Source organism: Parus major, chromosome 6, assembly GCF_001522545.3.
Source record: "Parus major isolate Abel chromosome 6, Parus_major1.1, whole genome shotgun sequence".
Taxonomy (NCBI): domain Eukaryota; kingdom Metazoa; phylum Chordata; class Aves; order Passeriformes; family Paridae; genus Parus; species Parus major.
In genome coordinates this window covers 12943072-12966452 of record NC_031775.1, presented here as the reverse complement: position 1 = coordinate 12966452, position 23381 = coordinate 12943072, and the positions used below count along the sequence as shown (strand labels likewise).

General features: G+C 47.8%; 1 protein-coding gene across 1 annotated transcript; it reads left to right on the top strand.

Moving 5' to 3' along the window:
• The first annotated feature begins 1305 nt into the window (after positions 1-1305).
• On the top strand, positions 1306-23144 carry SCD (stearoyl-CoA desaturase). Its single transcript, XM_015633804.1, has 6 exons — positions 1306-1657; positions 5713-5998; positions 13121-13251; positions 16499-16704; positions 17922-18154; positions 19390-23144. Exons 1-6 carry the CDS (start codon positions 1631-1633, stop codon positions 19587-19589), a joined length of 1083 nt encoding a protein of 360 aa, XP_015489290.1. The 5' UTR covers positions 1306-1630; the 3' UTR covers positions 19590-23144.
• The last annotated feature ends 237 nt before the right edge of the window (positions 23145-23381 follow it).

Here is a 23381-nt window from a genome sequence, read left to right as displayed (position 1 = left end):
TCTTCATCCATCATAGTGAAATGAAAAAGCAGGGACATATTTCCCCCTTTGCTGGACACCTCTAAATCTTGAGAACAAAGGGCTACTGTTATTTTTCATTGTCACTTTTCTCTTCCAGTGATTACAATGAAACTCACTTCTTTTTTTGACAGCTGCCACTGAATAAGCCACGATATGTCTGAGCAGGATCAGCCCAGGAATGGACTCTGCAAGATCTTGGTTGTCTGCCTGCACCTCGTGTGGCCACCTCCATCACTGCAGGAGAGCTCTGTACAGGATATATGTCAAAGGATATGGGCACGCTTTTGGCTTTTCACATCCCTGCTCCACTCCCAAAATGACATATGTGTTAGCAGGGGACAGGAACTGAACACGGGACACACTATTGAGTAGGGGAAGGAGCTACAAGAGGTCCTGGCCGAGGTAATGGCACTAGGGTACCCTAAACCTTGATGCTAAATGACTGAGGGTGCCTGGCACAGTGACCACAAGGTGGACGTAGGAGAGCTGCCTCCGGGCTCTGCCACTGAAAAGGTTTGATTTGTAAGAGTCCTGTTTTTCACTTTTAACGGTGAAGGTCTCTGTGGGATAGAGTTTGAATTTCAGAAAGAGTTTGGATTTTGGATAGAGGCTGGATATCGCTGGCACTACTGGCTAGCGATGAGGTTGTTATGGAAAATAGCTGATGGCAAACTGAGCTGCTACTTTTTCCTTCCATCCTTTGCTGAAGGCACTGCTTTCTGGGGACAACAGAGAGGGTTATTTTTAAAATGCTGCAACCAACAGCTTCCAAACTATTTGCGCGTATCGTGATGAACATCTACACAGACATACAAGTTTATCCGGACATAAGTTGTGGGGTGCTTTTCTTTGCAGAAATGTATGATTTCTATACACTCATACACGTGTAGAATGCTCCCCAGACAGATCCCCAATACAGAGCAGATGTTTCGTGCTGAATCCTTTTCTTTCCCCGCCGCAACCCACATCCAGCTGGGGAAGGGGCGCGGGGCTCCCTGACATCGCTCACGCCTCGGGATCCCCTTATTTCACTCGGGGCAGCGGAGGGGCTCTGGGGGAGCGCAGCACCCCCGGCGGGCGCGCAGCGGGGCGCGCAGGGTGCGCGCCGCGGGGAGCGAACAGCAGATTGCGGGCAGCCAATGGCGAGGGCAAGCCGAGGTGGCACCAAATTTCCCGCAACCAATCAGCTCGCGAGGGGGAGGGAGGGGGAAAAAAAAAAAAAGGAAAGAAAAAAAGCAGAAAAGCAGCCAGGCATCATGAGAGAGCCTGGCCCTCGTCATCCTCCTCTTCCTCAGCATCCTGCCTCCCTCCCGCCCCCCTGCCCGCTCCGCCCCGCCTCTCCCCCCGGCTACGCCGAGCGCCGGGCCCCCGCCGCGATTCGCCGCCCTCCGCGCTGACCCCGCGCATCCCAGCCGCGGGCAGGGGGTCACCGGGAGGCCGGGGCGCGCAGAGCCCGGCCCCGCCAGTCGCCGGGCAAGGAGCCCCCCTTAAATACCTCCGCACCCGCCTCCGTGAGCCGCACAGCTCGCCGAGCGAGGAGCCGAGCAGAGGCAGCCTCTCGCCAACGCGCCCGCGTACCGCCGCCGAGGAGCACAGCCAGGGCCGCCCCATGCCTGCGCACTTGCTGCAGGAGGAGGTAAGCGGGGCCCCGGGGTGCGGGTGCTTTGTCTTTCCCTCGCCCCTTCCTCCTTCATCTCCGCCGCTCCGGCAGCGCTGCGCTGCTGCTGTGTTGGGGAAGAGGGTCTGGGTATCCACGCGTGTCTGTGCGTGCGCGCACACATAGACACAGAGACACAGACACACAGACACACACACAGACACACACACAGAGACACACAGACACACACACAGACACACACACAGAGACACACAGACACACACACAGAGACACACAGACACACACACACACACACACACACACACACACAGACACCCAGAGACACGCACAGACACACACACACACAGACACACACACAGACAGACACACAGAGACACAAACAGACACACACAGACACACACACACACACAAACGGACACACACAGACACACACACACACACACACACAGACACACACACAGACACACACACGTATTCACACGTGTGTGCCCGTGTCCTCTCCACACCGCTTCTCAGCCGTGAGCCGGAGGGGTTCAGTGGTAACTTAACACATCGCCCAAGCCTGATGGGGAGCCCATGGATGAAGCGGAGACATCCGCCTTTGAGGTGATCTTGCTGGATCCTGTGCCCTCAGGTAGACTCAGCATAAAATACAGGTTTATTTTGAAAACACCCATCGAAGCATGCTGGGTGCTTGAATAGCACGAAGAGCTGTTCAAAAAGATCTTTTGTGCCAAGAAGTCATAGTTTTTTTGATAATACTCAGACTGGGATTTAAAATAAATTCCTTCATTCATTTTCTTTTTAATAAGAAAGGGCTTTCACTTGCAGTGTTTTAAAACCAAGTATTGCAGCAGGAAGCGTCTCTAGGACAGACGCAAGGTGAAAGCCGGCTGCCCAGATGAAATGAATGACTGTGTCTGCTTGAGCCAAGCAAGCATACAATGGGGAGACTGCCCATTTTTGGCATAAGAAGGTCTGAATAACAGCCTGACACACCAGTAAGATGTGTGGAGCTGTTGGATTTTTAAAGATTCTCATTTTTATTTTTGACCCTTATGGCAGCCACCCTTTGCCCAAGGGGAGGAGGCAGGGGCTTGCTTCTGGTGTTGGTGCTCTCACCTTCTCATCCTTCTCGCCTCTGCCAATGCCTAGAAGTGGATGTAAATCATAGCCCTGTTCTTTTGCTGTCACCAGCACACAGGGTCTTCCTTGGTCATTTTGTGCAGGTGCCATGACCTTCCAGTGATGCTGTGATGTAAAGAACTTCACTTTTCTCCCCTCCCAAAATGGATGTCAAGGGCAGCGTGCTCAAACCATGTTTCATGGTTTTGGCATGTATTTTGGGCCATATCCTGGAAGCTGGAAAGAATCCTGTCCCTGGGTCATGCTGGGCATATTCAAATATGCTGGACCCGAGATTCAGTGCCCTGGGGCCCGTACACTGTACCCAGTGCAGGAGCCTTTGAGCTGCAGTTGGTTGTATAAGCTGGCTGGGTGCCAGCATCACCTATGGCGTGTTCAGTGCTGGGGAGGTGGGGGTGTAGATGGGGAAACACATCTGTTCTGCAGATGAGAGCTGCAAAGTCATTCAGAAATGAGGGAAAGCTAATGAAAATGATTTAGCTGGCCTCCTCCCTCTCTCAGCCATAGACCACAGATCAATCTCCATCCCATTTTCCTCGGTAGGAGCCACTATGGTCATAAGGGGATAAAAATCCTCTTTCTTTCCTTGTTTCCTCTGTTTCTACCTAAATAGCTGCCCTCTCTCCCGCCCTCTCTCTTCCCCCCATGCTCTTCCCAGCAAGTCTGTAAGGAGCTGTTTCACAGCTGCTTTATAGCCCTTTTGTTCAAGGTTAGTTTACATGTGAGAAAAGACCAGTCTGATTATATCAATGTAATTCCAGCAGCATAGGTATGCTGGTAAAATTCCTCATGTGGCTACTACAACTCTGGAAGACATTTTTTCCTCTCTGCTGTTTTCTTTGCACTCTCCCTCCTCCTCCTCTACCCCTGTGTAACTTTGACAGTGACATAAGATATCATGGAGGAGAAAAATGCAACTCCAGCCCCACTTTCTTACTCTGGAAGCAGCATGTCCATATGGGGTGTGTTACCCGTCTAATTATAACACCAATCACTGCTGGGAATTTTTCCTGCATAGACAAGTCTTGGGTCTTTTTGGTAGATTGTCCTGCAGCCAAGAAAGAAAATTGTACCTTTCTGCCAAAATGCCAGATGAGAATATATAACACTTGGGAACGGGCAGGACTTCTCCTTGCCTGATCTCTGGATTAGAAGCCATTTCTCATGGCTCTTTTGGTCTGGGGATTACCTCTAAATTCTCCAGTAGATGAGAGTATCATACCATCAAAACACTCATTAGCAAAGCAGGCAGAGACAGCCTATAGCCAGGATGCAGAAGAGCCGGTCCCAAGTTCAGCAGCTCGCCTGCACGCAGGGAAGGCAGCAGGATACTTTGTGTCCAGCTTTTTCCTTTCAAACCTTTGATTTCCCAAGGGAAAACTAAAAACGCTCCTTCTGCAGAGATCATTTTACTTCCCAAATGTGGGGAATCTGTCTGCCTTGCCAGCTCCTCCCCATCGGAAGGTATGTCTGTAACCCTCTAGTTTCAGCCCTTGGGAAAGGGAGGAGTTGGGGTGGCCACGTAAGCTGCCTGGCCTGATTTTAATGCTTCCCTCAGGAAACTAGGCCATGGCAGGATGGTGGTCTTTTATGAGTCCTGAACACCTGAGTGGGAATCTGCTGTTAATTCAGGAGAGACTTCTTTTGAGAAAGGAGCTTTCCCAGCTTGACCACGCTCCCTCCGGCAGTCTCAGCTCTCCTGGCTGACCTTTAGTGCCCCTCACGGCCGGGGGCAGCGGTGCTGCGGCAGAGGGATGTGTCCCTTGGGCAGGTTCCCAGGGGATGGGGGTGACTGTGCAGGACACACCGCTTGCATCCCGTGTGCTTGGCACCCCAGGGCTGAGCCGTGTTGGGCACTTGGGCTCGGGGCTGACAAAGGACTGCGAGTACTAGCAAGCACACAGCTGTCAGGATGGAGATGGAAATCGGTGATTCAGGGTTCAGTGACCTGTCTCATTAGGGTCAGTGCTGCCTGCTCCTTTTGTCATGCATGCCTGATGGGGCAGGCTGTCACTCAGCCAGGGCAAACAAGCATGTGCTGAGGGAATGTTGTGTCACAGTTACAGAAGGGAGCCAGGAGCCAAGCTGAGCCAACTTTGCTGCTTAAAACTTCCTCTCTGCATGCTGGTGGCCATAGATCAGAGGATTGTCTTCCCTTGCCTCAGTTTGCCTGTGGGTGGGAAATAAGAGAGGGATAAAAGTCTTAGCAGCAGGCACGGGATAAGTAGCTGCAGTTCTAAGTAGAAGTACCTCACCTGACTGCCTCCATCCACTGATCTTCAAGCATGTTGGTCTTGCCACATCCCATCTTGGAAGGTGAGGCAGGGGAGGTGAGGAGGCACCCCAGAGGAAACCCTTTGTGGATCTTCCTGATGTTCCCCCGTGATCCCTGGTGGAGTGGCACAAATAAGTAGGATATCAGGAGCAACCCGTTGATTTATTATAAAACTGTGTTGCAGACCATATTTCTCTCTCATCTTTATTCATTCACAAGATTTCCTTTATTGTTGTCTGCTTATGCATAAGCCCAGACCACAAACCCACCTAAAAACACCCACTAATCAAATTGAAGGAAAAATAAAAATCCTTGCAATCTGCAAATGATCTCACTAAAGCCACTGGTGGAAAAGAGACTGGCTTTCAAGTATTTTTCTTTACTTTTGGCACCCTACCTACCATTCACCTCCTCTCCAGAAAGACCAGGTCCCTGTCGTCTCAGGCCACGACTCTACGTGGCCAGAGCAGGCTCTGCTTTGTGACAAGGGATCAGCTGAAAGGATGGAGCCTTCCAGGGAAAATACAGGCTGTGAATCTTTACACTGCCAGCCTAGATGCATGTGTTTCTATTTCTTGAATTGATAACCACTGTTCTTGTTTTGTTTTCCTTTTTTTCCTTTCTTGAAAATATCCATTGCTACCTCTTCAAGGAGTTCTCCTCCACCTCCAGCACCACTGCTGTTGGCACAGTCACCTCCCGGGTGACCAGGAATGGAGATGCCATCATGGAGAAGGACTCACTCAATCATGAGGACTTGGCAGGAGACCGGGGCATGATAGACGATATCTTTGATGAGACCTACCGGGAGAAAGAGGGCCCCAAGCCCCCGCTGCGCTATGTCTGGAGGAATATCATCCTCATGAGCCTGCTGCACCTAGGGGCCCTATTCGCATTGACACTGATACCTTCTGCAAAGATCCAGACACTGGCATGGGGTAAGCACATTCCTCAATCTGTTTCCTGGCATCCACAACCCCTAAATTGGGTTGTTTGATTTTTGTTTCCTCCAGGCCCACAGACTCGGGGATGAGAGAGAAAGAAGCAGCGGGCTGCTTCTAGAAGCAGATCTCCAACCAGATTTGTAGCAAGCTGTGGAAGGGCTTGCTAGTGTCTCTTATAAGGTTATGCATGAGAGGGAAAGATTTGGCAGGGATTTGGCTTGTCTGCTCAAAGAACAAACTTGATTCACAGACATTAGGCTTGGAAATACCCTGAATGTGCAGCTGCTACCGGGGTGAAGCACAAAACTGTTTGATAGAATGCTGTGACAGTGCCAGAAAGTAAGGAAGAAAGATGCTAGCAAGAGCACCTTAATGGGTATTTGGGGAGGCAAGGTACAGAGCACTATTTGGCATGAGACTGCTGCCCAAACATGAGAACCATTTCTGTCTTTACCAGGGAAGTGTAAATCCCACAGAGCCTCAATGTGTGTATGAGGGAAAAGAGACAAAATTCAGTTGTGCTGAAGATAAAAGTCAAGAATTAAGTCTGAAGCTCAGGTCTTTTATTATTCTTAAAAAAGCACAGGCATCCCGGAACTAAGCCTGACAACTTTCAGAAAATAAATAAGCGTCTCTTCAGGCTGCAAATTCCAGTGGAAATCACAACCCAGCAGAAGGTAGCTAGGCAAAGCTCTGCTTTCTCAGAGATCTGGCCTTGGGTAGGAACCAAACTTCTCCTCTGACTGCTTGAAAGACATCTGGGCCCAGGGCCCACTCTGCAGGAGAGCCTTGCTTTCCAGGAGCCTTTGTGTGGACCCCTGGAGGAGTCCAGAAGCCAAATGGCTCCCAGTAGGGAGGTCGAGAGACTGTATCCAACCACTGCCTCGCTGTGAAACAGAACATCCTGAAACAAAAATCAACAGTCTAGATTGAGGCCTGCTGGGGTGGCTTTTGGGTTCAGTAGTGCTCCTGCTTCCTGGTCAGCTCGGCTATGGATAGGCCCTGGGCTCATCCACCTGGTCTATCACATTCTCTAAGTCTGTCTTCCTGATGGCTGTGTGCAACAAGTATCACAGCTGAACCAGGAAGGAGATCCTGGCTTGCCGGATGGCCAGGCTGACTCTTCCTCCTGAACCACATCAGCCTCTCATAGGCAGAGGTCCAGGGGATGAACTTCACTGGAGGCAACAGCCAGAATCTGGCTACAGCATCTGCAAAAGTAGAGGCACTGATGTGTTCCCTTTTGCAGCCAGCATGACCTTTTAGGGGGATGTTGTGAAAGATGACTTTGCTGGGCCTTTCCCTTGTGAAAACCTGACAGGCTGTACTTCCCCCTGGCCTGTCAGAGCTGGGCAGAACATGCAGCCTCAGCATGACCTTGGAGGAGCATTTCAGGGCTCTTGATCCTGGTCTGTGTGTCCCATCCCTGGGCTGGAGGCTAAGCAAAGACTGCTGGCTTCTCTCACTCACTGAGCTGACAGCCTGGGTCCTCCAATTCCAGTCAGATAACCTCAGGATGTTGGGACAAGGAGAAGAAAAAAAAAAGTGGGTAGAATTTACTGATTTCATTTCAAGCTGTTGATATACTCCATGATTTCCAAATCCATCCAACCCTTCTCCCTTGAGTTCCCTTGGGATACTTAAGAGGGCTTGAGCATCTTTATCCAGAAAGTTAATGCTGTTTTGCATTCTGCTAAACCCTGCCCTATCCCAAAATGGTCTCTGAGGTAGAGAGACTGTACATCTTTGTTTTTGCAACTGTACATCTCTTTAGGACATCTGTAGACCATCCCATGGCACTTCCCAGGAATCTACTTTGCTTTTTATCTCATGTCAATCCTTTCTGCTCTCCTGCCACTGTGAGGCACTGCAAGATTCTTTGGTGGATTCTGGAGTGACATATTCTGGGAATGGGAGAAGGACATGGTGTTTGTGGGAACTGCACTGTTCTGGACTGGCTGAAGATTGAAGATGAATCCACTAAAGCTGGAGTAGCTCCACCAAGCTCCTGCACTCCTGTTCCAGGAAAGGATCACCGTTCATGGCACCTTGAAGCCAAGTCAGAGTTCCCCTATAGTCCATTCTCCTCCAGCACTAACTGGAACTGGAATACTCTGAGATATATCCACAGGTCTACCTTCTCAGCAAAGCTTCTTGCTCCTTGCATTGCACTTTTCTCAGCTCATGCCTTTATTTGGCATATACAAGACTTCTGTGGCTGTCATGTCAGTGACTTGCTGTTTTTTCCCCATCACCCTCTGGTAGCAAGGAGAGGACTACAGTTCCCATGTTAGACACAAGAATAGTGCAGCAGAGACTTAGGTTGCTGCTGGCAGTACACCATAGGCTCATGGAAGGCCAGCTCTGGTAGCAGTGGTAGTTCTGGAGCTGCTGGAGTTGCTGCTTGTCTCTTTGTTTGTTTTTCAGATAATTCCTTCCTTCGGTTGGGTACATATGATACAAAATTAACATGGTCCCAGATGTTCTCTGTTGTGGTACAGCAGGCAGCTGTGAGGCCTGGTAGCTCATCTACCTTCTATAATTTATCCATTGCTTATACCCACTTCATCCAGGCCACCATCTCCTTGATGTTCCTGTCCCTTTGAAACCAGTTATACTGGTGACTGTCCTCTTTTGTTTTCATTTCTCTATGTGCTGATTCCTCTTTGTCTCTCAAGCTCCCCAGCCCTGCCTTCATCATTGTTTGCTGTTCTGCGTTGCTGTGTGCATTGTATCCCCTGATCTCTTTCTGGTACAGAGCTTCCCAGAATGAGCTCGGGTTGTTGATCAGGTGAGAGCTCACCATCACAAGAGCTCTCAGAGCCTGCCCAGCACTGGCTTTCTAGTCAGCTCCCCTTTTATTTATTGTCTTCTCTATTGCACTTCTCAAAGTCTTGCTTAGTCTTTTCAAGGATCATAGGCAGATTTTACATCATTTACCAAATGGCACAGAAACTTGAGTCTAAAAGGGCAGAATGCAAAGGTGATGGACAGTTTCTTCTCTAATTGCTCAGATCCTCCCTGGAAACATGTTTTGTGGGTAGTCTTTCTAGCCCTTGGATGCAGCAGACTGACAGTAATTGTTAACTCCTGTTGGCCTGGACAGCAGTGTCTGTAAACAGGAATGGTTCTTCTCGACATGGTGCTCTGTCAACACCTCAGTTCCCTGCAGTGCCAGAAGCTCTAGAAGCATGGGCTGATATAATTTTTTTTTTTTTTTCTGTATTATCTTTGGACCAAGGTCAACCTTGCTGGATAATTTACGCAATTCTGAAAGTATGAAAATCTCAGCCCATACTACCCCCAGAGATATGACCAGAAAAGCGTTTATAGTGTTTTTTTCACTTTCCCATCAAAACTACAGCTGGCAACACCTTTCCACTTAGTGTTCCCTCCAGGCTTAAGTAGCAGATGGTGTGCTTCTCTGAGTGTGGCAGGGAAGTCAGGTTTGAGTGACAGCAGATCCTATTGCTCCTCCTAAACACTGTTCCCTTTTATGCAGCCTGTAAATTTCATTGCCCCTGGTATCTTTCTCCTGAGAGTAGCAGGACTCACCTGGCTAACAGGGACTGGGCAGCAAGGAGGGAACAGTCCTGCACTGAGCAAAAGCCCAAGGACACACTCTGGAGCAGGAGTACCTCTTCATGTAAACATCCTTGGTGTTCACTGCAGGTGACAATGCTTTTAGCACATTCCTAGCTTCTCATCATAACTTGTGTCTGAATCTGGGCCCTAAAGAGGTACAGCATAATGAGTCATAGCTATGACTGAATGAAGAATGTTTTCTGTTTAATTTTTGGAGCATTGAGTGCTTATTACTGACAGTGGTCATAATTCTTCGTATTCCAGTTGAATGGGTCACTGGGAATATCACCTGTCAGTTGCCAATCTTTTGAATCTCATGCAGTTCAAAGCATGATATGGTATGGAAACATCCTCATCTGACCCTCTAAGTCCTTCAGTTTGGGGCAGCATCACAGGGCAGGTGTGAAAATCCGTGCTACTTTATTTCACCTTCTCTATTCTCTTCCCAATTGAATTCTAAGTGGATGATCTTGGAGGAGTTTTTCTTCTTCCCTGTGAGATGCTGATCCCCTGACTATGATCATCCCTGTACCTGTTTATGGGGGTGAACTCTCTGAATCATAAGGGTGCTGGATTCTTCTGTATTCCACAAGGATTTCAATCATTGTGCATATCCTGTCACTGTCACATAAACTCTTAGATATGGTTTATGGATCTAATTGTCTCCAGGTAGGGTTTGGCTTTCTGTGGTGCTGGTGCCACAAACGCATAGACTGAGAATCACTTGCTTTCCCACAGGAAGTGTCTGCCCCTTAGATAAACTACAGCTTCTGAATATGGGCAAGAGGCCAAGCAGCACGGGATTATAATTAGAGAGTTATGGCCATTGTAGTGACCTGGGATGCAGCTCCACAAGAAGTCAACATGAGCTGCTGAGGTTTGTGGGCTTTGGATGGAGGCTGAGTCTGTTCTATACCAGGGCACCCAAAAGCAGTGGAGGCTCTTCCAATTTTTTTACAAAAGCTTTCAGGAAAAAGCAGATGCCGGGTTGTCTGCATTTGGAGTCTGTTGGTGTCCTCATTACATCTCTTTTGTGATTCCCTGTGCTTGCTGATAATGTTTTTGTTGCTGGTGTCATCTTTTCCCAGCAGGGATATCCACAGGCAAATTCTGAGAATTGTCTGTATAAAAGAGATACAGATGAGCTTCCTTTTCTGCAAAGCTTAAACACAACAGTCATCAGCTGGGCTCATCTTCCTGGAGGTCTCTTTTACCAAAATATGCTCAGTCAGCATGTGAGGATTCACCAGATAAGAAAAGCTGAAAACTCAGGGCTATGAATCAGGCCTCTACTCATCTAACCTGGCATTTACTTTCTTGTGCTACTGAAGAGCATGAAAAATCATACAGTTAATTTGTGTCCCTGGTACACCATCAATTCATAGGGTCTGCTTGCCCTACAGGGCTCTTTCCCTAGCAAGTTGCCCTACACATCCATTGCAAAGTGCCCTTGTTTATCATGGACTCTGTCCTGTATTATCTGTGGAGATAGTACCGATTTAAAATGCATCTTAAAATTTAAAATGAACAGGTCATGAGTTGGTTCATAACTTTCAAGTCAGAATCATGAAACTCAGTAAGATCTTCAAGGTTTTCAGCACCAGTAAGGCCAAAGGGACACCTGAGCCAAATGCCCTGTTTGATCATCATTTGCTTCTCCCCTTCCAGGCTTGGACAGCTTTGTGAGCTTTGTTCAGCTCTGTTCAGCTCTGTCTCTTGCAAAGGCTGGATCCTGCTGTATTGGCATGCTTGGCTCTCCTGAAAGACTGCCGAGGTGCTGGAAGACACAAAGCAGAATTGTGCTGGTCCAAAGCTTGTGCTGCATGCAGCAGGGAACCAAGGGAGAAGATGATGGGGAATCATGGTCAGATCAGCAGACAGGGAAGGTCACTCTTGTGCAGCAGGGTGGAAGTGAGAAGGGTTCATGCAAGTTTAAGGGGCCAGAAGTTGATGTTAAATCACCCAAGACAGGCTTTTAATGGGTAAGAGATCAGGTTGAGAATGTAGAAGAAACAAAAAGGAGGTTACAGAAAGAAGATGAAGCAGGAGGTTACAGGAAATAAAGCCTGTATTACTTGGAATGAGAGAACTGGGCTATGCCTGGCACAGGTCTCAGATTTCTGATTCCAGACAGGTTTCTGTCAGAGTATCTGGTTTTCTGGGTTCAAGATAAACTTGATTAGAGCCATTGGCTGGACTGAATGGCTGAACATCAAGCAAACGACCAACAATTCCTATCCATACACTTACGTGTAAGAATGAGGAAATCTTTTCATGATCAATACAATTGGCTGAAATGTGCAAATTTATACCAGGAAAGTTTGCCCTGGGGGACTGGTAACAAGGCATTGTTTCCTCAGAGGACTAGAGGTGGAGTTGACATACTCACAGATATGTACCCTTCCCTCTTTGTGTCTGAGCTTGCAGAATAAACCAGCTGTTGAATGCTGTCTTTCCACCAAACTTCCTGACCCTTCCTTCCTAGAGGAAGAGTTAATTTGCAGAACCCATTTTCTTCTTACTCTGCTTTCCTAATGTAATGTTGCTGTGAAACTCTTGGGGTCTTTTTCCATTTTAGTTTTAGGGTCAGATGCTGGAGCTGAGGTTAATTTCCAGAATTCCCAGGAGGACAAATGGGCACACAGATCAGGGCAAATATGTCTTGGGAGAGGGATGTGGTTTTTTTACTAGATGCTAAAGGGGCAAGGAATTCCTTCTGCTCTGTATGAAGAGGGAACACATGAAGCAGCCTCAAAGCTCAACAGGGCCCAGCAACATCGACCCCTGCCATGGGCACAAATTGCAATGAATTGTTAGCTCTGGGGTTTCCTTCTGTAAAAGGTGCAGGAGTTGAGCAGAGGGAAGGATCAAAAAGACCCTAGGAATGGTGACTTATGGGCAGATTTTAAGCCAGTGCTAGAGCTGAAGGTGAACTAGAGCTGAAGGTGAAGCCCAGGCTTGAATGGGAGAATAGGTTAGATCTTTTTTTAGCCAGCTTCTGCTCAGAAAGGGAGCAGAAGAAAAGCCTAACCCTGGGCTTGAGCTGTCCCCCGAAGAATGCTAAGATTATCTACCATCTCTAGGTGAAAATAATGCAGAAGAGATTTAGTGGGGAGTGGTGAGATAGGAAAGCAAGAGCCTGGATTATTCAGGGTGGAAGGAAAGGGAGAAGCTGTTCCCTGGTGCACTACAGTGCTTTTACCACTATGCTTTATGGAAGCAGACACTTTATACAGTCTGACTATTCTGCACCATGACAGATGGCACTATGCTGAAGAACCAATCCTTGTGACAAGTCTTCTAAGGGGGAGCCTCCTTCCTTCTTAGAGATGAAGAGCTGAATTTATTTGTCCCACATTGCCTAGGAGGCCTGTGGTAGCTTGGGCACTCTCACATTGAATTTTATTGCCCCAATCTGTGCTCTCCATGGATTTGTCTCTTGTTTATAAAGATTTGGGGGAAGGCCCACCTTTGTGTTGCTCTGCCTGAAGCTTTGCTCTAACTGCTCAAACACCTTCTTTTCCTTTGTAGCTCTTCTGTGTTTTGTGGTGAGTGCTCTGGGGATCACAGCTGGATCTCACCGTCTCTGGAGTCATCGGTCCTACAAAGCCACACTGCCCCTGCGCATCTTCCTGACTATTGCAAACTCCATGGCCTTCCAGGTAAGCACTTTCTCAGTGTGTCACTGGTGCTCAGAAGGAATTGCTCCCATGAATCCCTGTCTCAGATATGGGACACAATCTGATGAAGAGGTTCCAATCTCCTACCACCTCTTGTTAGGAAAAAAGACGGCCCTTTCTATCTAACACCGCAGTGTTAGAGTCTGTCTCCTTGTCTTTACCTATTGTCCCATCAGAGGTTGACTCTGTGACAAACTCCATGGGGAGAGGATAACTGGCCAAGACCAGGGGTAAGAAAGCTCTCCAAAGCAGGAATGTACCTTTCTCCAAGGTGTGGTCTCCCTGTGCTTGCACCAGATCCTATGAAAGAGGTGTGGAAGTGTTACGTGTTCTCCTGATGTTGCTTCACTCTCCTTTTGCTGTGTGGCTGATAGAGGAGAAGACATCTGTAAAGCCAAGGATGTAGATTTCTACAGGATGTAGAATGTGCTACACCCTAAAGACCAAGAACTTGTTGAGATTTAGGGGATGTTTCTGTCGTTCAGATTAGGACTAATCAAGTTACAAATCACACCACTGGCTTCCAGAGAGTTGTCCCAGGTCAGTGATATTTTAAGGAGAGAAGGGTTGGGCCCATTTGGAGTGGCACAAGTGACTGCAGGCACTGTTAAGCACCTTGGGAGATTGCTTCACCTCTCAAAGAGCACTAACCTCAGGATATTGCCTAACTACCGTGAGAGTACTTCACAGTCCCCAAAGTAAATAAAACTGCAAATCTGTAGAAGTCAGAGTGAAAACCCAGATTGTCATGGCACAGAAAAATAAATCCTCTCAGGCTTGCTGCTGTAAGTCAGCCCTAACAACACTCCATCCTCCAGCTGTACTGAAGGGTTGCTTGTCTGTGGGAAGCACTCAGGAAGGTGTCAGAATGCAGCACTTTCTGCTATAAAAAGGTGAACACAGAAGTATCAAGTGGTGTGCTCTTTAAGTAATTCTTCAGAGGATATTACTTTGTTTACATGTAATCAAAAAGAGTAAAGTTTTTTAAGCCTTGAGAAGCTTTCTAAAACATCATTTAATGTCTTCTTCTCTGACAATACCAAACAGCAGTCTTTGATGAGGAAGGGGAGGGACCAAGCTGCTCATTCCAGCCAGTGGTCCAGTACTCATCAAGGCAACAGGATGGGTTGCTGTGTATTAGCTAGTCCTGTACAAAGACCATCTTTCACAGGGTTATAGGGCAGAGGGGGAAAGAATTTGCTGAGCTATTGCTGTAGGGGATAGGAATAGACAAAGATGAGAGACAGACAGATATTTCAACTTCAATAGGAACTAATCCAAAGTTTTACTGAAAATTCGATACTATTCCCCATGGATTTTTTTAATAGTTACTTTCAGTGAGATCAAGAAAATATTTATTTTGAATTTATCTCATTCCTATTAGTGGCAGCAGAGGAATCAGTAACTTTTAAGATCATGGAAGTTTATGGACTGTCTTATCTTTGGTCCTCCAGAAAATGCTTGTTGGCTGTTCAGAGTCCTGTGATTTGTAATTTCAGTGAATTTGTGAATTCTGTCTCTAAGTGGCTTTTCCACCTGCAAGACCTGTCAGCTGCAGCACAACAGAAGCTCTCATGGTTATAGCCTGTATCTGGAAACTCCCAAGGAAGAAGACATTCTCCTTGGCTTTGCTTGCTCTTCTTAGAAGATTTTCAGTCAGAGAGCAGTTATAGGTGATCCCAAAATAAGTCCAGTAGAAAAGATAATGAGCTAAAGTTTGGGTCAAGATACAATTTTTCAGGTTTGAGACTCCTGATTTTGTTTGTAAGACAGGGTGTGGCAGATGAAGTCATGCCATGATCCAGCTGCGTTACATGGTCTCTTTCCAAATTTGTGCCTTCTGCCTCCAGCAAGACATCTGTGCAAACCCAAGTTGTCTGTCAACTTTCAGACTGGGCTTTCTCTTGTTACATGGTCCTGTGTAGGGTCTGGAATGTGAAAGAGACTTTGGGTCACTGATGAAACTTTTCCAGCATAGGTACTGGTTAGATGGGGAGGGCAGTTGGGCCACCCTCTTCTGGGGGAATACTGAGTGACCAAGCTCTGGCCAAGATCAGCAAGGGTTGCTGATACCTGGAGATATTTGGCTGGAAGGAAGGCAGCAGTTCCCAGTATCTGGAAATAACAAGAGATTAGTTCTGGCCCTTGTCTATCATTGCCTTCTGGAATGGCCTGCAGGTAAATTTTATCTCAGTTAAAGGAGGAGTGGTGGAAAGGGACTTGAGAAGTTGTGCCTCTGTTACAGGCTCCCTGTGTGGACAAGTCCTTTAGTCTTTTGAGGCAAGAAATAGGGATGATTATGCCATTTCCCTGCCTTCAGAGTGTTTTCAGGAAAAGTCCTGGGTATGTAGGAGATTAAGGAGCCTCTTGTGTAATACAGGTAATAGAGCCATGGTTAGATCTCTATTTCATGTTTTCTAGGATGGTGTAATACATGGCTTTAAGCTCATTGAAATCTTGATACAAAGAAATGATCACAGGCTTATGAAAATCTATTCTTAAAACCAGCCAAAGCAATCATTTCATAATACAAATGATAAAAGCATTGACATTTTCCAAACGGTATTGATTTTCCTGCTTAAATGCAACAGTAATGGGTCTGAAGAGAGGTATTTTTGAGAAATGTCATTGAAATTATGTGTTTGTTCTGTTTCTAAATAGGAACCTTAATTTTAAGACTGTTTGATTTCCAAAGGAAAAAAAAAAAAAAGAAAAAAGCCTCACCCCCCTCTCCCCACAAGTTAAACATGTGATTAGGCAATCCCAGGACAAGCAAGGCAGGATGACCTATGGGAAATGTCAGGTACAGGGAAGGGGCAGGTCATCCCTGGCTGGCACTGTGCAAGGATGGGAATGGGGACAGGGATGGGGATGAGACAGGAGGCGAGCATAGGAGGGCAGGGACCAGCCAGCCAACCAGAGTGGCTGCTGCAGGGGTGGGGCACAAGCTAACCAATCAGAGCCTGCAGCACCATGGGTGTGGTGCAACTCCCACAGTTGGCCAATCAAAGAGCAGCACTGAGGCACCTGGAGCTGCTTCCCAAAAAACTGGAGAGGTGCAGCCAAAACCCAACCTCTGTTTTAAATCACAAACCCTAATAACACATAATGCAACTGATATGAGTTCAGGTCAATAGGATTTAAGTATTTAAACATTTCAGGCCATTTTATAATTTGAAGGGAACGTGTCCAGCCCTGACCCTAAGTTTTCACTCCTGTTGACTTGCAGAATGACATCTATGAGTGGGTCCGGGACCACCGTGTCCATCACAAGTTCTCCGAAACAGATGCAGATCCACACAATGCCATGCGGGGCTTCTTCTTCTCCCACATTGGCTGGCTCCTTGTGCGCAAGCACCCGGATGTCATCGAGAAAGGACAGAAGCTGGACCTAAGTGACATGAAGGCTGACAAAGTGGTGATGTTCCAGCGCAAGTGAGTGGTGGGGTCAACCCTAGTGAGGAGCCATGGGGAACGGAGCGGGGACAAATGGGCTGGGAACTCAAGTGGCTTCGATGGAATGTGAGAGGATCGGGGGCATCATGTGAGAAATGTGACTCTTCAGAATGCCCAAGGCTTTGCTGTGAGATGAACTGTGAGAAATTAGCTGTTCCTCTCCTATGGGAAGTGTTTAGAACCCAGTGCTACCTCTAGCCCTCCCACACCCTTCTCTTGCCTGCCTACATGGCAGCATCTTGTCAGCAGAGCTTGGCTGAGCTTCCCACCACAAAGCCCCCCCACCTGCTCACCTCATAGCCCAGCTGCTACTTTGGCTGCCCCAGAGCCCACACACTGGTGCCTCTGAGACATCCTGGGAAATTGTACACCTTCCAGGCCATGTGTATGCCCCTCTTCCCTCAGTCTTCTGGAGACAGTATGGTGAAAGGTTGAAAATGGAAATGTGAGAGGGGCAGTAACTGGGAAGGGCAGTTGTGATTCACTGGTGCCTCTTGGGTAGGGTATCTCTCAGCCATCTGGAGCTATACTAGGACTGATTCCCAGAGCAGGTGAGCCTATCATCAGGGCTGCAGGGATGTGGGACTGAAACCATATAGTAACCAGCCTAAGTCAGGAAGTCCCTAGTTCAGACTCAGACTTATTTTTCTTGTGGGTCATCAGAGTGGTTCACCTTCCTCTACTGCCATTCTTCTAGTGTGAGAGAGCCCACATGCTCATCTGTATGCTCATCTGTTCCACTTGCTTGCACTTCTTATGGGGGGCATTTGTAGGCAGAGGCAAGTCTGCAAGGAGGAGTTGCAGCACTGGGCCAAAGCCAGAGAAAGGACCATCTGTGGGACTCTGGAAGCACGAGGCTGCCTTTACAGGGACCAGTGTAGCTGAGAAGCAAGCAACAGATAAGGCCAAAAGCAACAGCTGGTATCTGTACTCATGGTGATGGGGGCATTGCTCTGTGCATATGTGAGGGGAGCAGGATTTAGTCTGAGTCTCTTGCCTAATAACAGGACTTGGGAATCTCCAGGCATGACTTCTACACATCCAGAGCAAAAGATACAAGGCTCAGGAGTGAAGCACTTCTGCACTTAATTTTCTCTTTATAGTTGAGCATGAATCCTCCAAATGGAGGGCTGAATCAGTCCTTCCTGTCCTGCCTCTGACACTGAACACCTTCCTCCTGGTCCCTTCCTTTCCAGATACTACAAGCCCTCAGTGGTGTTGCTGTGTTTCACATTGCCAGCTGTAGTTCCCTGGTACTTCTGGGATGAATCCATCGTCATCAGCTTCTTCATTCCAGCCATCCTGCGCTACACCATAGGGCTCAATGCCACTTGGCTAGTGAACAGTGCTGCTCACATGTTTGGCAACCGGCCGTATGACCAGAACATCAACCCGCGCGAGAACCCCCTGGTCAGCCTGGGGGCCCTAGGTATGTTCAGCATCTGTGTCTTTGCTGCAGGGGGACTGTAGAACAGGAACTGCCTCTTGGGGCCACAACTGCTTCTAGGAGTTTCTATCAACCCAGGTCTCCCTATTTCCCCTGCACCCTTCCCTTCCAGCCTTTGCATCTGGGGGTGTTTCCCATGCTGGCCAGTGAGTACCTAAGGGCAGTGGGGTTATCAGCTCCCATCAGACTCTTTCCAGGCTGGAAAGAATTCTACTACACTTAGCACCTTCTTATCTCAATGGCAATATTTTATTTACCTTGTTCAGAGGTCTCTCTGCCACGTTCACTAGACTGAAAAACGTGTGCTGCAATCACTGCATATCTGTCTGAGATTTGTCAACTTGCAAATCAGAAGATTCACATTTTGACACATTTTCAGGACAGCTGGTGATTTTTGGGGTATTTGAGGGTAAGACAAGATAGATGCTTCATGTTTTTTACTGAAATTTTGGAGATCTAGGAAAGTACATCCCAGGATCAGCATATGCTCTTATCTGTTTTCCCATGCCTAAATCCTCATCTGCTTTCCACCACTGTACCTCACTGGGGCTCCACTGATTTCCACCACCAAAGGATCTGCTTGTGGAATTTTAGTAAAGAGGGATTTGAACTGCAGAGATTCAGGGGTAGGAGCAGGAGTCAAAGCACCTTTGAAGGGGTGAGCACTGAAGCCAATGTTGACAGTGTCCAGAACAGATGGTGGCTGACTGGTGTAGATTGCTTAGTAGAAATGTCTGCTTAAATGTCTGCTTTTTCCCCATCAGGAAGTGTCCTTTGGATTTGGCATTAGGATTGCCAGTGTTGTAGGACTATTGATTAGCCTGATTTGCTGGGGGCTTGCTGCTGGTCTAACATTACAAGATTTTATATTACAAGATTTTTTGTGTTGGCAGGGAAAAACTATTAGGAATCCCCTGGTGTTTTGGTGCGGCTGGGGAGCCAGGGCCTTTCACTGTTCCTTGCCACATGCTTGTTTTCTTCTAAAGCACCAAAAATCCTCTGTGATTGTCATTGCCTCATTTGGGCCAGCCCTGACATGCTGGGTCATGCCCAAATGAGATGGGGTAGATTGCAGAAGGGTGAAATTGGCTGCTCTGGTTCAGAGAGGAACCTGAACTCAATCCAGAGCCCATTACAGGAATATGGTGCTTTAGGTCAAGATAAAGGGTCTGTCACCTAGAGCTCTGCAACATCCTCTCCCTGGTCATGTTTTTCAGGAGAAGGCTTCCACAACTACCACCACACTTTCCCCTATGACTACTCCACCAGTGAATTTGGCTGGCGCTTCAACTTAACCACAGCCTTCATTGACCTCATGTGCCTCCTGGGGCTGGCCAGCGATCGCAAGAAGGTCTCCAAGGAGGTCATCCTGGCTCGGAAAATGCGGACTGGAGATGGAAGTCACAAGAGTGGCTGAGTTCCTGCTCCCTTTCACACACACATCCACACCTCTCCTTCCGCCTTTTTTTCTCCCTTTCTCCCTTCCCAACCCCTCCAAACACGCTGGACAAAAGTTTAATGTTCTGTTAACTAACTACTGAATAATGCTACCAGTTTGCTTAAGATAATGATAATGAGTTTTAACGCCCCCACCTCCCACGCTGCATTTTGCGTGATGTATTTAAGATCTAGAACTCTGCCTTTATAACACAAGGCCACCCTTTCCCTCCTCTCTTTTTCCTTTCTGTTTTCCTCTCCTGCCTCTCTAACCTGTCTCCTACATTGTCCCAGTCTCTGCCTGGAAGAGAAGCTGGTAGGAAGTGGCCTGGGGAGGCCCATTGCAGTTGGCTATGTGTTATTTAGTTAAGGGAAGCCTGTACCAGCCAGATGAAGAGTTGAGCCAAAGTCAGTGACCCTCTCCCCACTACCTTCCCCACAAAGTTTCTGCCACATCCCTCCTCTTTTATCAAGGGCTGCTGACAGACATGACATGGCTAAACTGCTCTTCCTGGGAAAAGCAGCCCCATCCCTCACTCTTGCCATCAGAAAGAAGAGTTGTTTCTTTCCAACATGTCTCTTGGGAAGCGTTCTCCCCTGCTTCTCACCTCTTAGCCACTGTGGCTGGGAAGAGGAGAGTGCCCAGACTCTCTCAGATCCCCAGCCAGGTCCACCAGTGCCTGGGGCATGCGGTAACAGCAGTGGGCACTGGAGGGGGAGTGCTGGTGGCCTTAATTCCTACTCCCTCTAGTGTCACAGCCTCCCTCCCTGCATTGCCCTCTGTGCCACGAGGGACTGAAGGCAGAGCATGACTAAGCTCCACAGCTGTTTTGGAGAGCCACAGTGAGGAGGAGGACAGGTGGAAGGGTGTGCCACAGGCTGCCAAGAGGCAGCACCAGCCCATAGTGAGTTTTGTTCACCTCCACCACTGAGATTTTTGCTGGCAAATGGGACTTTGCCAAAATGGAGAGAAGGAGAAGGATGTAAACCAAAGCTCCACCTCTGAGTTAAGCTGCTTTATGTGCTGGAAAAACAGGGTCCCTTCTGGGTGGCAAGCACATCCAGATCTTTGCTGAGCACAGGGACCAGACAAGGGAGCACCTGCAGGTGTAGGGAGGAGTGAGGATGTCTGCAGGAGCAGGTATTTTCATCCTCGGTGGGGTCCACTCAACAAGTGCCTGAGAAACACCAGTCTGGAGCCAGGTGGCACAGGGGGCTTGAGGAAGTTGAGACCTCAAGGTGAGACACTGCCACCAGTGTGAGCTACCTCTGTGCTTTCTTGCCCAGGTTTGGCTGTGTTGGCTTGCCATTCCCTGCTACCCAGAGGGAGTGGGAAGGAGATGCAAAAACAGCTCCTTGTTAGTTCCTTAGCTTGCCTCCCAGCCCCCTCGGCGAGCCATCTCGCCACCTCGCTCCTTTGCCAGTGAGGCAGGCAGCGAGGGCGGCTGAGCCTGCAGAAAGGTCAGTTACATCACTGAGCCGACGTGGGCATGCAGCTGGAGGGCGCTGGGGAAAAAAGTCCACGTGGGTGTTGTTTCCTGCAAGTTGCAGAGACCAGCTTGAGTTCAGGCGGTCGGTTACATTCTGGATGTCATGGTGTCACACCCCTCACTGAGCTGAACATGCTTTTTCCCCCTTAATTCTCCTAGTTATTATTAACTTTTATTACTATTATTATCATTAGTTGTAGCAATAGTACTGTTTTTGTTGCTTCAAGGCATCAATCGGAGCTGGAGGAAAGCACAAGAGGTAGCTGGAACAAAGTGATATTTGAGTGGGGTTTGCAGCGTCTCCCTTATTCAGGCAGGCCAGGGAAGGCAGAGACAGTGCAGATGCCAATTTCCTCACCTCAGCTCTGCCATGTCACAGCCAGAGAAGCTTCATGGAAGCAAGTGTCTGCAGCTTTGCTTCCTCCTGCTGCAGTGAAAATTGCCAGGAGCTAGGATAGTTCTGTGATGTTCTCCTTAACAAGAACAAGCTTGTTACTCAGAAAATGAGTCTGTCTTCTTACCTTCCCCTCCCTGCCACCACCGTAACCTTGTTTATGCTCAGCAATGGGACTCTGAGTTTTTGAGCCATAAGGAGTGATGTGGTCTCCAGCCACGAAGAGCAAGGACAAATGGAGAAGAGAGTCCTTCAGCTTCTGGTTTCAGGAGATAGTGTCCTTACTGCTTTGAGGCTCTTGACTGCCTGGGTGCTGGCTGGACCAAAGGGAGTTGTGGCTAGAGCAGTATCCTACCATTTGAAAAGAAAAAGAAAAAGTCCTCCAAAAAAAGAGAAACACTGTTAGCTCTGTAATTGTGGGCTAACTTTGCTCTAGTGTAAACCCCTCTGAACTCATGGAAGTCCCCAGAGAGGATGAATTTGCTCCAGCCAATAATTTGAAAGGGGTGTGGGGAGGGGAGAAGGGGAGAATTATTTCCTTGCTCCTGGTGCCCTTAAGGTGTAGTGTGACATACCCTACAGTAGAGATGCATGCTGTGAAATGCAGCAGTATTTCACATCGTCTCAGCAGAGAAGCAGGTCTTGACATCAAGAGTTCAAATTTCAAGTGCTGATTCGGGTCCAGAATCTGGAATGAGAGTGGAAGTTGAGGGGCAGTAACCAAACAGTCCTGGTGTTTGTCCAGTCACTTTAAAGGTAGATTGGCAAATATCTCTGGGTGCCTTAAATCTTTCTTTAATATACATAGAAGTATTGACAGCTATCTGCCGTTTTTTGGGTTTTTTTCTGAGTTATGAACATTCAAGGGGGTTCTTAATTATTTAATTGCCTACATTGAACTGTGGGTACAGGTGATTTTGAATGTATTTGAGTTAGAATTTTTGTTAGATTAAGAAACAGATACAACACTTTAAGTAGAACTTTGTTTGAGATATATATATATATATACCTATAAATATATATATATTTTTGGTGGCATGTTTGTGTCCTGGACGCATTGTCTGTATGTTTAGCTTAAATGAGTCTGTGAAAGGTGGAAGCAGAAAAAGCAGCAGTGGGACCTCATGGCTAAAGCAGCTGGGACCTGCTCCCAGCTTAACAACTCGCTCACTGCGTGTTCTGGGACAAAGTCACTTAAAAACGCTCTGTGCCTCAGTTTCCCTATCTGTAACGGGGAGGGGGTTACACCCTGCCTCCTAGAGGTGTGTTGGGGCTCGCTGCTGACCAGCCGAGCACAGGAAGAAACAATACGAACCGCACACACCGCTGCTGGCAGAAGCACGGACTGGTTTGTTTTCCAAAACTGTTCCCAGCCCTGCTGGTATTGTGAAGAGCAGAAGTCTAAGTGTTGGGTTTTCAGGGAAGGATTGGAAAGTTGAATCTGCACATTGTCTAAGCTCTGTCACTGTTGAAATGTGAGTAGGATATGATTTTTCACAGCTTAGGGATTTCTGCATACTAGTATCTCTGTTTTGTGTACTGGGAGAAAAAAAAACTTTTTGAAATAATTTCTACTAATATGGAAACATCTGGTTGTGCTGATCTGAAATTTTATTTGTTCATAATAAAAATGATAAATGTTACTTTAAAACTTGTTGGACTGATGACACGGTGGGCAGGGCTTGGTAAAGCACGAGATGCTCCGTCAGGATGGGGAATGCTGTGCCTTACTGTTTCCAAACCCTTCTCTCTTCCAGGAGAACCAGGGGAAAAACGCCTCTGGCTCTTTAAGCATCATGAATGAGTGGATTATAATGGCTTTCATACTCCAGCGCAGGCCAGGCAGGCACACCCCGCCAAGGCTGCCCCTGCGCCTGGGGTTACTGCA

Bases quoted from the DNA above. Each gene is read 5' to 3' on its own strand.
- SCD (XM_015633804.1), top strand. From the start codon at position 1,631: ATGCCTGCGCACTTGCTGCAGGAGGAG. The intron at 13,252-16,498 runs GTAAGCACTTTC...GTTGACTTGCAG, and splicing joins CAAACTCCATGGCCTTCCAG to AATGACATCTATGAGTGGGT. The intron at 16,705-17,921 runs GTGAGTGGTGGG...CTTCCTTTCCAG, and splicing joins GTGGTGATGTTCCAGCGCAA to ATACTACAAGCCCTCAGTGG.